At 41.9% G+C, this 16,379-nt stretch overlaps 1 protein-coding gene across 2 annotated transcripts in view; it reads right to left on the bottom strand.

Moving 5' to 3' along the window:
- The window catches only part of asgr1c.1 (asialoglycoprotein receptor 1c, tandem duplicate 1), a 76,423-nt gene that overhangs the window by 49,271 nt on the left and 10,773 nt on the right, over positions 1-16,379 (bottom strand). Inside the window, exons 3-4 of one of the 2 annotated variants that reach the window (XM_084115154.1) lie at positions 13,662-13,757; positions 13,419-13,467 (exon numbers count right to left, since the gene is read on the bottom strand). In XM_084115154.1, coding sequence (XP_083971280.1) covers positions 13,419-13,467; positions 13,662-13,757 — 145 coding nt within the window. Of the gene's footprint in view, positions 1-13,374; positions 13,468-13,661; positions 13,758-16,379 lie in introns of both variants that reach the window. The other variant, XM_084115152.1, reaches the window with a different exon arrangement.

A 16,379-nucleotide genomic window follows, 5' to 3' on the forward strand; every position in this document is an offset into this window, starting at 1 on the left:
TTTGCTGACTCGATGTTCTACCTCAGAAAAAACACTCTCTTTGCCCTGTAGTTGGTCTTCCTCAAAATCACTCTCTTGCCCTGTCTCTCTTTGCCCTGTAGTTGGTCTTCCTCAAAATCACTCTCTTGCCCTGTCTCTCTTTGCCCTGTAGTTGGTATTCCTCAAAATCACTCTCTTGCTCCTGTCTCTCTTTGCCCTGTAGTTGGTCTTCCTCAAAATCACTCTCTTGCCCTGTCTCTCTTTGCCCTGTAGTTGGTCTTCCTCAAAATCACTCTCTTGCTCCTGTCTCTCTTTGCCCTGTAGTTGGTCTTCCTCAAAATCACTCTCTTGCTCCTGTCTCTCTTTGCCCTGTAGTTGGTCTTCCTCAAAATCACTCTCTTGCCCTGTCTCTCTTTGCCCTGTAGTTGGTCTTCCTCAAAATCACTCTCTTGCCCTGTCTCTCTTTGCCCTGTAGTTGGTCTTCCTCAAAATCACTCTCTTGCCCTGTCTCTCTTTGCCCTGTAGTTGGTCTTCCTCAAAATCACTCTTGCTCCTGTCTCTCTTTGCCCTGTAGTTGGTCTTCCTCAAAATCACTCTCTTGCCCTGTCTCTCTTTGCCCTGTAGTTGGTCTTCCTCAAAATCACTCTCTTGCCCTGTCTCTCTTTGCCCTGTAGTTGGTCTTCCTCAAAATCACTCTCTTGCCCTGTCTCTCTTTGCCCTGTAGTTGGTCTTCCTCAAAATCACTCTCTTGCTCCTGTCTCTCTTTGCCCTGTAGTTGGTCTTCCTCAAAATCACTCTCTTGCCCTGTCTCTCTTTGCCCTGTAGTTGGTCTTCCTCAAAATCACTCTCTTGCTTCTGTCTCTCTTTGCCCTGTAGTTGGTCTTCCTCAAAATCACTCTCTTGCTCCTGTCTCTCTTTGCCCTGTAGTTGGTCTTCCTCAAAATCACTCTCTTGCCCTGTCTCTCTTTGCCCTGTAGTTGGTCTTCCTCAAAATCACTCTCTTGCTCCTGTCTCTTTGGCCTGTAGTTGGTCTTCCTCAAAATCACTCTCTTGCCCTGTCTCTCTTTGCCCTGTAGTTGGTCTTCCTCAAAATCACTCTCTTGCCCTGTCTCTCTTTGCCCTGTAGTTGGTCTTCCTCAAAATCACTCTCTTGCCCTGTCTCTCTTTGCCCTGTAGTTGGTCTTCCTCAAAATCACTCTCTTGCTCCTGTCTCTCTTTGCCCTGTTGTTCTTCTGACTCACCGCTGGTTTTTAGAAACCTCATCAGTGATCCTACAACAGGTAATGTTTAAAACAAATAATGTCAATAGATAGGCTACATTTGTTTTTCTACATTGTAAAAAAATTTTTTTTTTTTTTTAAATGTTTTTTTCTTCTCATTGCTTAATGTTCATTTAATGACAGTTTTTCTTTTATCAGTCAGGATTTATTTTTATTTTTTTGCAGTAATTTGTTCAGTAATTTCTTTATAGTAACACACTAACCCCTTATTTGGGATAATGAACAGTTTTGTTTTTGATAGACTAAATACGTCATATTATAGCCTGGATGCCAGCCGAACTTAGCCCCGCCCACAAAATTTTTAGGTCGGAAAGTTTGGTCTGGACTCGATCCGTTGAGGAGCTATTATGCCCGAACAAAAATTGTTCGGACCAATCAAATTGTCAGGGCGGGCTTAATACGATGATGGACAGATGAGCAACGGTAACATAATCATCCACGTAATCATCCACGTCATCAATGAGCGCTTGGGTTGAATTCAAATGACTGCCGCTGGAGAATTGAGATTTCACAAGTTCACGCTTACAAATAAGTCAGATAGAATAAATGCATATTTGGCGTGCTGTCCGAGGAGAGGCTCCGGGCTCGGTATTCGGCCCGAACCCAAAGTACTCCCCCCGTATTCCTGGCTGTGGAAGAACAAGCCGAGAGTGAGTGGAGGGATGCTGAAAACTGTCAAGGAATGTTAGATGAGTTGACAGAGTGAATAAATATATGCTTCCTCTCATGCTGATAGTGTAGACCGTAGACGGTTGATTGGATTGATTATTTGAATGTGCTCCTCCTGAACTTTGTTTATGAAACATCATGTGTAGATTCCGCCATCGCGTCTGTTATAGAAGATATTGACAGCGCATTAATTTTAAAAGAGGAACAGAGAACCGCGATCAAGGCATTTGTCAATTGGAAACATGAATGAAAAACATACGTCACTTACTCCGTTGCTCTGATTGGATGTAGTTCTATCCAATTGAGTTCAGAGGCATTTTCTTTCCTGGTTCGGTTGAAACACGCCCCATAATCAAAGCTCAATGGAGCAGTATCAGACTCACATTCTGACTAGAATCTGAGTATGACGACGTCAGGCTAGTCATATTATGTTTTGTAGAGAAATACATTTAATATGAATATACTAGTGGAAGTGATAGAAATAAACTACTAAATAAAAAGTCTAGTTCATTTCTTCAACTGTAATCGCTTATTCATATGCTTAAAATTATTTTCAATAAATATTGCAACAATATTTATGATTGGAAAACGAAAAAAATGAAGTAACGTTAGGTATATTATGATCGAGCAGTAAATGTAGGCTAAACATCTGTGTTTTAGAAGATATACAGACAGTTGAGGTAGCCTACTGTTTTGAAACATAATAAACAAGAGCGCTTGCTCTTTGACTGACAAACTTCTTTACTTTTTCTTTAACTTAGTATTTTGACAGTCAGCGCCTGAGGAAAGGAATCGATTCCTTGATTCAGAGGCGTAAGGAATCAAGATTCAATTCCACAGGTTGTAATCGACATAGATATCATATAAAGGCTAGATGTCTTAAGGCGGAGTCACTTCCGGCATCACCGGCGGCCATCTTACCACAGGGAAGCAGTGAATTAAGGTGAGTGATCAGCACGCACATACAGTAAATCCTCTTATCTCGCTGAAATCTTGACGGATTTACAAACGGGTTGGTTTCTTACAAACGTTATTAACGTGGCTATAATTCCAAATGCTTGAACATGTATGTTATAATTATTCATATGTGTGCAGTGTCATAACTACATCTCTGACGTTTATAACAAACCAAACCGTTTGAAAATCGGTAGAAAATTGAGCAAGTTATGGTTATTTAAAAGTACATGCACCATGTTACGAGTGAGCGAGCACACTGTGGTAAGATGGCCGCCGTGTGCGGACGTCGACCTCCATTGGCCAGCAGCGCGCACGAGACATCTAGCCTTTATATGATATCTATGGTAATCGATTCCATCGAGGAGAATCGACTCCTTTGTAAGATTCAGATCAACAGTTCATCATGAATTCGCCTCAGTGAAATAGTGACTGTGGAATTACGATTCATTTCCGCGAACAGATTCTTTCGGACGGTTCGTAACGTATCTATTTTCTAACAAAATTCTGCATTGTACGCTCAGATTCAAAGTGTCAGAAGCGAATTGTCCATCAACGGTGATCGTTTAACTCTTTTGAACTCAGAATAACCATCAAATGATCCATCCCAAAATTACGCTGATCGTCAGGCTCAGTTTATTTTTTTTACAATACATTACAATCACTCCAAAATAGATGATACCTGCATGACGAGCTGCACTTTCTTTGCGTACCTGCTTAGCCTTACGCTTAGCAGCCCCTGAAGGATGCGTTCGTTTCGGCGCCATCAGATCAATTTGTAGAAAAGTTGGATCTCATTCATAAAAACTCTTCATTCAAATATTCAGAGGGTGGGCGTGACTCAGGTTTAAACGGGGATATTAATTGGTTTTACTACAGGTGAATGACAATTGTTATATCCAATGGACAAACAGCCTAGTCTTTTGCTGCTCTTGATTGGTGGACAAGCGTACAGGGATGATTTGGAGGCCCCGCCTCCAAGCTCGAGGCCCTAGGCAACTGCCTACTCTGCCTATAGGTAGCGCCGGCCCTGCATATCATAAACACACAGAAACTCCAAAGTCTTCAAAGCAACCTGTCAAACAGTACAGTATAGAATTTAGCTACGTCTCAATGTATTAATAATACTAACACTAAAAATATTAATAAATTATTATAATTTTTTTTTAAGGAATAATCAATAATTATGACCGCCGCTAGCGAAAGCGGTCATATAGGGATTGTCAAAGTTTTTTTGTTTTTTTTTTCCCGTCACCTTACTGAATTTTCCGTCAACGATACCAGGGACACCGAAACACCGGGGAACATGAAATTTGGTGGGCATGTATCCCCACTAGACTTGTACGGAAAAATTTCGTTTGGTCCCCGGGGGCCACTCCCCCCCCGCGCTGGGCCCCCCCAAACCCAAAAAAATGCAGTTTTTCCTAAATAACTACCTGAACCGTGGCACCGAGGATGAAGAATTTTTTATGGTATGTTGGTCTACTAGACTTTTACGGAAAAAGTTCGTTTGGTCCCCGGGGGCCACTTCCCCCCCCGCGCTGGGGCCCTCGTGAATTTTTCGTCAACGATACCAGGGACACCGAAACACCGGGGAACATGAAATTTGGTGGGCATGTAGCCCCACTAGACTTGTACGGAAAAATTTCGTTTGGTCCCCGGGGGCCACTCCCCCCCCGCGCTGGGCCCCCCCAAACCCCAAAAAATGCAGTTTTTCCTAAATAACTACCTGAACCGTGGCACCGAGGATGAAGAAATTTGCAAAGTATGTTGGTCTTAAGGGCCCACATCAACCTAGCCCATAATCGATTGTCAAAGTTTTTTTGTTTTTTTTCCCGTCAATCTACTGAATTTTCCGTCAACGATACCAGGGACACCCGAAACACCGGGGAACATGAAATTTGGTGGGCATGTAGCCCCACTAGACTTTTACGGAAAAAATTCGTTTGGTCCCCGGGGGCCACTCCCCCCCCGCGCTGGGCCCCCCCAAACCCAAAAAATGCAGTTTTTCCTAAATAACTACTTGAACCGTGGAACCGAGGATGAAGAAATTTTTATGGTATGTTGGTCTTAAGGGCCCACATCAACCTAGCCCATAATCACTCATTTGTGATTTGCGCCCCTCCCATAAAAAATTAAAATGCAATATTATTCTGCTTTAATCGCCCCTATCTTCAGTGGAGATGTTCAGAACTGCACCATATTTCATGTGTATGATTAACTTGACATCCTCTGGGGGTATGCTAAGTTTCGTAGAATTTCATCCATGGGGGGGTATAAAATAAATTCATTTATGTGCACATTTAGTGACTGTACACTCATCGGCCTGTAGATGGTGCTGTTGAGCAAAGGGTTGCTGGTTTAGGATGATACTGTCACACACACACATGCAGGAATACAAACAAACGCAAGCATGCACACACACTGACATCCACAGGCACAGACACACACCCATACACACACATACAAATCCACATGCACAGACACACACACACAAACACACACGCGCACACACATGTACGCACGCACACATACACGCACAGACACACACAGACACACACATACACAAACACACACACATACACACACACACAGACAGACATGCACATACTACTACTTTTTTTAGGTATCAGCCATATACCCGATTTACCAATACCCAATGTGTTATGCTTGGGCAGTATACTAATGACGTGGGTGGGACATGTTTCATGCCATGTTAGATCACATCCTGAGAGTCTACGCTTTCAGAAAATATATAGTTTATATAGTTGAATCAGTTTTCTCTTCATGGTACAGACCAAAATGTATTATGTGTACACTTTCTTCACCTAAATCCATAAAATCCCATTAATTTCAATGGGACATTTACTTAAGTGTTCTACTAGGTACAGTGGGAATGAGTTTAATTTTGTTAACATTGTTTTTTTAAAACTCTGGGACCAGGGCTACAAGATAAAACCACTTTTTTGGGGAAAAAATGTTTTTTATTTCAGTAAAACACAACAAACCCATGCCAAAGTCAGATAACTGACTTTTACCATCAACAGGCACCTCAACCGTTTGGTAGAGGTTTGTAGAAATTGAATGGGAGGGTCCTTTGAAAAAAAAACACACAGATTTTTCATACTTAGTATGTATAAGTATAAGTATATATACTATTTTGATCCCGTGAGGGAAATTTGGTCTCTGCATTTATCCCAATCCGTGAATTAGTGAAACACACTCAGCACACAGTGAACACACAGTGAGGTGAAGCACACACTAATCTCGGCGCAGTGAGCTGCCTGCAACAACAGCGGCGCTCCGGGAGCAGTGAGGGGTTAGGTGCCTTGCTCAAGGGCACTTCAGTCGCTTTTTACTGTTAACCACTGTTATGGATGTGACGTTTTCACATTATGGATGTTAAGTGTCTAAACTAATGACTTTTGATATAAAACTTAAATAGTAATGGCAAATAATTACAAAACTCTAAATTATCCATGATCCACAGGAATACTCCAGACAGTCTTTTAAAATATACAACTTATATACATAAACACGCAATACAGCCAAATTGCTCCACGTCATTTATTTTTGTGGAAAGCCAGTGCAGGCCTGAGCGGCGGTCATATTTTGTACCGCCATGCGGTACATCTAGTTTCTCTTCCATGTTGTGCAGCACTTTGTTTGACAATTTTTATTTTATTTCATATGATTAATAGATACATTCACTTAATGTTTTATGCCTTAATTGTATTGCCAGGAAATTTCTGAAAAGAATCATAGAAATTATTTGTTTTTTAATGAATAAATTGTTTTTTATGAATTAAACAGACATGCTTTTTGATTATTAAAATTGAATTAAACCAAAACCTGAATTAAATTAAAATGGGATACAGAAATCTTAAAACAGAAAACACAGAATGTGGTAAAAAATAAAAAATGTATTTCATAGTGCCCTAAACATGTAATTAATTAGACATGCTTTTTGATTAATAAATTTTAACTTAACCATTAAAATGAAATCCAGAAATATTTTAACGGGTAAAAAATGGAATCCATAAAAATGTATACAGGGAACAAACAGATTTGGATGAAAATATTCCATCGGGCCTTACACCACAGCTATTTTCAGATTCAGAATTACACTCTGCAAATGAATCTCATTTTGCTGGAGCAGTGATTGTCATTTAGTTTCCCATTATATTTAAAATGCCCACAATCCTCTCCTTCCTCTCCTTCCTCTCCCAGACCGTGTCCTTTCCAGTCATCCGGCTGCCCGGGATACCAGTGTCTGTGAATAATGACAACCAACAAATGTCACACCATTGCATCTGCATATATAATAACTTTCTGGCATCCCATCCGATCTAAAGTTCATTTTATATATGCATTTAATCCCAACACCACTACCAACAACAAATATTTAAACAGGTGGAATTTTTGTTTAATGCAAGATGCATTTATTTGACAAGCACAAGCTTGAAGTACATTATCTTGAAGTATAGCTGCTTCCTTTCCTACTCATGATTATAATTAGCAATAATTGGAAAACGTAAGAGTAGCGTAGCCATTTCTGACTTGAATTTGTGAGGCTTCCGGTGTCTGGTTTTACCTTTTACAAACACGGTCTGTTATGCTGCTTGATATTGCAAACTGGTATTTGTTATCACATTATTTTAATTATCATAATCATAAACACATTGGTTTATAGTTCAAATAGTTATACCATGTACTGCACTTTGTCACTCTTTTTTCTTTTTTTCTAGAACATATAACCAAACATGTCAGGGGTATAGAAAAATAAAAATAAAAAAATACAGAAAAACATGGTATAAGTTCTTATTGTTTCCAAATACATTTAAATTGTTAATAAATATGTATATATGCATTTATTTCAAACCACTTGACTTTATGAATAAAATGAGCAAATATAATAATTCAATAAATATATATATATATTTTTTTATCACCATTCAATTAGAATCACCAAAACATCACATCAGCATCTACCAGATTAAAGGGGCTATATGTAAGAATTTCATGTATTTTTTTGCAATTATTGATGCAAACATCTTTACATCACTATTATCAGATCCTTTCTGAACTGCTTTTTTCTCATTTCTGTTGTGTGTTTATTTTGTTATTGAGAGGATAGAGCAGCACATATTCACATATTCATCTAAACGTGGACGGCATCGGGATGTTCCTTAACAGTAAATCACTGCAAAGGTATTTCCAAATTTTGACTTCACTTACACTTTTGAGCAAAAAATTAAAAAGAACTTCGCCATGAGAATATCGGGGTCTTGAATCATGTTCAGTCTCTTGTGCGTTATGTGAGTTTTAATTTTCTCAATTAAAAGAGTAAGAGTAAATAATGTTCAGTTTCTTGCTCAGACTGATCGTTTCGCTTCATGAGACCTCAATGAATCGTCAGGAGCCACAGATATTATTCTTTATTTATTTATTTATTACTCTTAAAGTGATGGAAGCCATTGACTTGCATTATATGAATCACCAAGGACCACAGTTTCAGCGAAAAAAATCTTCACAGAAAATCTCATTTACGCCATGGAAAATAAAGTGGACATTAGATCATATTTAGGGATAAACATGTAAAAGTAAATGCCATCTTGAGGCCAAAATTTGGTACTAAACCTCTAAAAGGTATATGTATATGATTCAAATGTAAATTTAAATGCATGCCATTTAAGTGCATGCTTGCTAAGAAATCAAATTGTATAATGCATGAATCAGCTCACTCTTTGTTCATAGTGTAAGGAGTGTCATCCGCCCATCTCCACTGGCCTGTGTTCTGATCCGTTAGACCGACCCAGTAGTGATTGGGTATGGTATGGTTGTTTAGAAATGCCTATAGGAGGAAGATAGAAACTAATAATAAAAAAAGAAAAATCAAAATGCTATGTTATGCGCATCCATGAACATTACACACCCACTCCTCCTCGTCCTCTTCTATTTTGAGGAGTAACGCGCCCTGTGCTTTGCAGTAATCTCGTGCCTCAATCCAGTTGAGTTCATTATTGGAGAACAAGAAACAGCTGCTTTTGTACAATATCCAGCCAGATTTACAGGTTACAGGGACGTCTGCGTGAGAGAGAAAGAAGAGATGCAAAATAAGAGCAGATTTAAAGGATTAGTTCACCCGATGAAAGTCCCGTCATTAAAAACTCACACTCATGTCATTCCAAACCCTTAAAACTTTCGTTCATCTTCGGAACACAATCTGAAACTTTCTGTCCCGCCATTGACAGTCAACTACCACTACCACTACCACTTTCAAGGCCCAGAAAGGACATCATTAAATTAATTAGGGATGCATGATAAATCGGCCACCATATTGGTATTGGCCGATATATGATAATTCATAATGTTATCGTTATCATCCCGATAAGAAAATTTGGCCGATATATTAAAGCCGATAAATAATGTATTATTTCCTTCAGCTGAGACACTTCAGATGCGCACTGTTCAACATGATGATTTTGAATAGCTTGAAATATGATTAAAATCACTCCAAAAAATGAAAATACAGTTAAGTGCAACACAAGTCTGTGATATAGGCTACATAAAATTGAAGTGAGAACATCCTTATAATTGTGTGCTTGGGACATGGATTTTAATGGTGAGACTTCTTTCTGTATTCAGGCTCTCAAAATGTATATAAAAATATTGGATTTAGATTTATCAGACAATATATCAGTTATCGGCTTTCATATATAAAGGATATTATCGGATATTGTTATCGGCCAAAATGTTCATATCGGCGCATCCTTAAAATTAATCTATGTGACTCCATTGGTTTAACCTCAAGTTGATGAAGTGACACAAGTGCTTTGTTTGCTAAAAAAAAAAACAGTTCACCCCTTTATTAACAAAATATTTATCTACAGCACACATTCACGCAACAACATCTGCTCTCTTCTCAACAACACAGATGTGTTGTGGTGCCCTCATGCGTGCAAAAGAAGAATGAAAGTGTTACAGGTTTGGAACGACATGAGGGTAATTAATGACAGGATTTTCATTTTTGGGTGAACTTTCCCTTTAACCACATAAAGTAGTGCTACACTCTTAAATATAAAGGTTATTTTATAGGCATCTAAGGTTCCACAAAGAACCTTTAACATGCATGGAATCTTTCCTTTCGTCTTTGAGGAACTAAAAATGTTTATTCTATGGAATCGCTGCGAAAACCTTTTGGAAGCTTTATTTTTAAAGAGTGTAGATGCAGTACCTGCTGTTTTGTTTCCCATGTTAGATTTCAGCTCCTTCAGAGCGTTCATGACTCTCTCCTCTAGAACAGAAGAAAACACATCAGACCTTGTTAGACTTTCTGCAGTCAGTGTCCTGTGAATTTAATTTCAATCCAATTATTTCCAATGTAAAGAATAATGTCAGTGTCAGCATGCAGGTCCATGAAATCAACAATTATGATTATATTTCTGAAATCATGCTTAAAATAGATTTAAATTGAGTACAATATTGCAATAACTGCATTATTGAGTATTGTGAATGTATAACTCACCAGACATCTGTTGTTTAGAGGACAGAGATGCGACAGATGAACTGAGATCTGACACTGAACTCTTTAGGACACTCAATGAACTCGACAGAGACTCTTAAACACGAGATGAAAGACATAAATATGATATATCAGCAAGATTACTATGTAGTTTCAGTGATGTTTTTATTGAGATGGTCTTCAATTATATTATGCAAGCCTATAACTTCATACAACTTTTTTTTAATGTTTCTGACTCACCGAAGTCACGTTGTTTTTTCTGTTGATCAGACTGTATGGATGACTTCAAACTGTCCAGCGATCGTTCTGTTTCAGTCTGTTTCTGGTCCTGCGTTTTAACTGGGAAAAAAAAGTTTGCAGTTAAAAGAATTTTCTTCCTCAATACACAGATAATAAGAAATATGCAAGATTATTAAATGATTTCAACACCTGCATCATTCAGTTTGGATGTCAATGTTGATACTGCAGAATTCAAACTGTCAGTCAAACTCTTCATATCCTGCTGCCGCACTGTGGAAAAGAAGTAGATGTTGCATTTAGATGTTGTATTATAGTTGTAAGCCCATCTATTAGTCCAATGAGGGTTTCCAATAATACGGGGAAGGTTTCTCTGCATATTACTTGTCTTTCCTTTTTCGCAACACAACAAGATTAAATACAATATATTTTCTCACATGTATTTACTCGTTATTTTCATCTGACTCCATAAATGAAAAAGATTTTAATGATGTCTGTGAATCATTAAACGTGAATGAATATTTGATTATTCTTTTAAACTCTGGTTATATTTTACCCGCTTAGATCAGGAAACTATATCGCTCTACCTTTTTCTCGCAAGGCCTCACGGCAAAATTTTCGCCAGTTCCGATCTTCAAAACAGAGGTAATTGGCTAAATATCTGGGATTTGCCATATTCACACGTACACAATAAAAGATAGCCCCCTTGGAGTACCCCCTCTGGAACTTAATTTAATCGTTTTACTTTAGTAGAGGTCTTGACCACCATTAAAAGACGTTAGTCGATCAACTTTACTTTTCTTAACCCTTCTTTTTGCAGTGATATTTCTCTGAGCTTTTCTCTTTTGTAATGTCTCAGCTAGGGGTGTGCCGGTTTCAGAATTGGTGATGAAAATGACAAGCATGAAAAAATAGGTTTGAAAAAGATGAGAGAATGGAAAAATACCCAGACATGCAGAGTGTCGAAATACTGTATGAAACAAAGCACCATTATGTGAGGTTTGACCAATAGAGAAGACATGTCTAACTGTGCCAAGGTCACCAGGCGTGACAGAGGGGAAGAGATAGATTTGAGGGTGCCCAATGGGCACCTAGCGATAAGAAAAAGTATAAGACATGAACACTGGCCATTGTAACTTTAGATGTCCGGATGGCCAGCCGGCTTCTCACTTTGTTGCTTGTCAATAAAGTTAATTCTTCTGACCTGGAACCTCGACTCTGAGAAACTTCTTTGAGACCTGAACCAAAAAGAACTATGAATTTGCCACAACAGGGGTTGCGACATTCGTCTGTTATAGGACAACTTAGTTTGAATAAAATTAATATTTGTGTAGTGTTCAATGTTGTTATCAATAGATACGCGGATGGGGTATTAGTTCATCCGCAACCGCATCACAAAACTCATCATCCGCACCAACGTTTTTTGACCAGATTTCAAAGCCACACCCGCCCGCCATCCGCTGATTGTTGTGCGGTCTATGGACGATGCAATGCTCTGGTGATGCGAGCCGCAAGAAAGCCCTTGTCTGTTCTAGAAAGGATGCAGCAAAGATATTTAATGCTAATGTATGAGGCATAGACCTACGCTGAGTTTCATTCATTTACGATGAGATGCGCTCTAGTTCAACTTCACAATGCAATGCAAGTGAACGTGGCGCATCGGAGCCTCGATGTCACGGTTATTATATTGTCTCCTATATTTGTTTTTTTTATATATTTGTCTCCTTTTTATTTATTAAATACATGCAATTGGTTGATGAAACATTTATTAAAATTAAGATACAATTTGTACAAAATGAAATTCACTTTAAAGAAAGGCTTTCTACAAAGCAAAACTTAATGAAGTGGTAAAAATCATGTCTGACGATTTACAAAACAAAACTTCATTAAGTGGTAAAAATCATGTCTCCCGATTGCAAATGTTCATTGCTAATGTTTATTATTGCAAATGTTTTTCATTTGTTTAATAAATCTCATAATGATGGCACATCACTATATCATAGCTTTTATTTCTATCCCAAATGATTGGTGGTCGGTCAAGGGGTAGGCTCACTTGGCAAAGAATCAAATACAGTTGGAAACGACGAAGACCATTAATAACACAGACTGTTAACAATTGTTTTTAATTAGTATTTAAACATTCTCTATGATAAAAAATGTTTGTAAAAAATATTTTAATAACACGGTTTTGGCAGTTATAGAGTTCTAATGACGGTGTTCAACTATAACCGTCGGTCTCACGGTTATATACTAACCGTCACACCCCTAGTCTCAGCCATCTCTCTGTCTACAGTCTTTCTTCTAATTCCCCTCTGCTCTCACTCTCTCCTTCCCCATCATGAGTGGACACACCCCCTACTGCTGATTGGCTCACTCTCTCTCCTCCCCATCATGAGTGGACACATCCCCCACTGCTTATTGGCTCACTCTCTCTTCTCCCCATCATGAGTGGACACGTACACTCTCAGATTTTAGTCATTTTCTCAGATTTTAGTCATTTTCACGGATCCGTGTGAATGGGGATCGTTTTGACAATGGTGTCTGTACGCGGAAAAACGTCTCTGTTTTAAGCATAGCTTCGTTGTGTAAACGTACCCAGACTAAAATGAACTGAATCACATGTAACAAACTCAAAGGAATGAAACTAACACAAAACAACATTATCGTGACACACGTGTTGGTTTAGGATGATTTAAATGTACAGTATATTAAAAAAAAATTAAATCTCACCCAGCTTTTGTTGGTTTTCCTCTAGTTTGGATGTTATTGAACTCAATGAAGAGGCAAGATTGGTCATCAAGGTCTCAATATTCTTTTCTTTAACTTATATATACATATTTGTATAGAGACAGAGAGAGATATAAAAATCAATGTCACTTTTTCTAAACTTAAGGAGGAAAAATATTTAAGGCAAAGACAAGACACTAATCAATGGCAACTGATCTGGATATATACATGTTCAAATATGAGTACAAGTACAGTGCTTGATAAAAAAGGATCTATGTTTAAGTTCTCACCTGTGATCTGAAGATCGGTGTTGACTGAAGTTTGATTGGAACTATGAATGTTCATCCAACTCTCCAGCACTGAGAATCTTCTTTGTTGATGAAAAACTGGGAACAAAAACGTACTCGGTTACCTAATGTAACCTCGGTTCCCTTTCGTTGTCACTCCGAGTTACGTCGGATGACGACGAATGGGGTTTCGCTTAGAAATCCTATCACCTTCGAGTATATAAAACGAGCCAATGGCAAAGAAATGCCATGGGTCTGCGGAATTTGCATAGCGTAACTCCGCCCCACCCTGGGAGTATATAAGGAAGTACGCTGGCAACATGCAGATATGTTTTCGCTTCGGAGCCAAGTTGATGTACTTCACTCCACAGCCAATCCTGAGATTCATCTCTTCCTTTCTCTTCGAGACGAGCCTCTCTCCAAGTGTTGGTGTGACAGCGAGTTCCAGCGAGTGCACATTCCCTGCTTATCTGTGCAGTGATTTGCCAGTGTTTGTGTGTTCTCTCCCTGGTCGCTTCAGCATTTGTGGAGAAATCTCCTTTCTAAAAGAGCTTGCACGCGGCACGTCTTTTTAAAGATGCCTCGCCCGTGCACTTCTGGTTGCGGTCTATTCATTTCTGACTCTGATGGGGACAATCGCTGTCTTGTGTGTCTGGGCTTAGAGCACGCTAAGGCAGCGTTTGTGGATGAGTCATGTTCCCATTGTGGGAACATGCCCATCGCACGGTTGCGGTCGAGATTCAATGATCTTCATGGTAGAGTCCCCTCATCCGCACCCCGATCTACTGGCTCCGCGAGAGCTAGTACTTCGGCTGGTGGCCAGGGTGACCTGAGGATTACGGTGTGGGACAAAGCGCCGACTATTCCACGCTCCACACCGTCCTCTAGCGCCGTGCAACCCGCGAGCGTTTCAAATGAGCCCGCTGTACAGTCCTCTGACTTGCCGCGGGTCTCATTTGGCGCTCCAGAGGAAGATTCGATGTCGATCGCTGCATCACAGGGTGGGCAAGAGTCCTTGGGAAGTGAGGATTCGGCTGTGCTGCCACCTTCGGGTGTGCCAGCATTGCCCGAGTCTGATCCCGAGATGACTGCCATGCTTTCCCGGGCAGCCGCGGCCATTGGGCTTGAGTGGTCCCCGCCACCTGGTCCAGTGCGCTCGCGGCTGGATGATTGGTTTTTGGGTGCCGCCACTGACCCTCGTCAGCGCGCGTCCCCAATGCCTTTCTTCCCGGATGTGCATGAGGAGGTCACGAGGTCCTGGAAGGCACCATTGTCTTCTCGTGATCGCTCGGCGACCTCCTCCGCCCTGCCTCCTCTCGATCAGGCGGCCGCCAAAGGGTACACTGGGGTTCCCCAGGTTGAACGCTCTGTTGCGATGCAACTGTGTCCTCAGAGTGCTTCTTCCCGTGGCGACCCAAAGCACCCCTCCAAAGTCTGTAGGTTCTCTTCCACGCTTGTGGCGAAGGCCTATAGAGCTGCGGGGCTGGCGGCCTCCTCACTGCATGCCATGGCGACACTCCAGGTCTACCAGGCCCAGATGTTGCGTGACATGCACGAGGGGAGGACTGACCCAGCACTCTTTGATGAGTTGCGTGCCGCCACCGACCTTGCTCTCCGAGCGACGAAGGTGACCGCACGCTCCCTGGGTCAGGTGATGTCCACTTGCGTGGTCCAGGAGAGACATCTGTGGCTCAACCTGGCTGATATGCGTGAGGCCGAGCGGACCCGGTTCCTCGACACTCCCATATCCCAGGCTGGCCTCTTCGGCGGGGCGGTTGAGGACTTTGCCCAGCAGTTCTCGACCGCCCAGAAGCAGACTGAGGCTCTCAAACACGTCCTGCCCCGACGGCCAGCTGCTGCCTCCACCCAGCCGTCGGCACAGGTGCCTCAGTCTGCTCGCCGCCGAGGGCGCCCTTCTACGGCTCCCGCCCCTCCCGCACGGCCCCAGCAGCAGCCTCCATCCGGGTCGCGTCGTGGAGGACGCCGTAGAAAGGCGCCACAGCCCTCTCCCGCCCCGTGTCCCGCTAAACGCCAGGCCAAGCGGCGCTCCTGAGACGGGCTGCTCAGAGATGGTGTTGAGTTCTTCCCAGGAGACGGTAGCAGGGCCGCTCCTTCCCCCGGTGGAGGGCCGGGGGAGAATCCTTGGTTTTCCCCACCCCGCTGCTCGTCCCACGACGGGCAGCACCCTAATGTGGTTAAAGAAAGAACTCACTTCCCCATCTCTGAGCACACAGAGTGTCCGGATGACAGTGCGTGCCGCTCACGAGCCTCGCCACTCTCGTCCCCCTCTGTCGCCAGTTCCCTGCCAGAGCACGCCCCAGTGGGACGCTGGTCCTCCCCTGGCCTTCTCTGGCAGGACGCGGCTAATGACCGTGCCCCCGCACCGGCCGCTATGCCACCCACGCCTGGGCCGGTCATTCCGCCTCGCTGCACCACCGAGGGTACGTCTGTGGTCCGTATGACCCCGCTGGTACAGTTCCTGGAAGCCTGGTTAGAGCTTCCCAGGCTGTCCCGCTGGGTCGCGAGGACCATCAGGCTCGGCTACGCGATTCAGTTCGCGCGGTCTCCTCCCCGCTTCAGGGGAGTCCGCTTCACTATGGTCGGTGGCAATGCCCCGGTTATGAGAGCGGAGGTCTACCTTACTGGCGAAGGGTGCGATCGAGACTGTCCCTCCAGCCGAAATGAGGTCCGGCTTTTACAGCCCCTACTTCATTGTACCGA

This window comes from Abramis brama (assembly GCF_963993115.1).
Source record: "Abramis brama genome assembly, chromosome: 5".
Lineage (NCBI taxonomy): Eukaryota > Metazoa > Chordata > Actinopteri > Cypriniformes > Leuciscidae > Abramis > Abramis brama.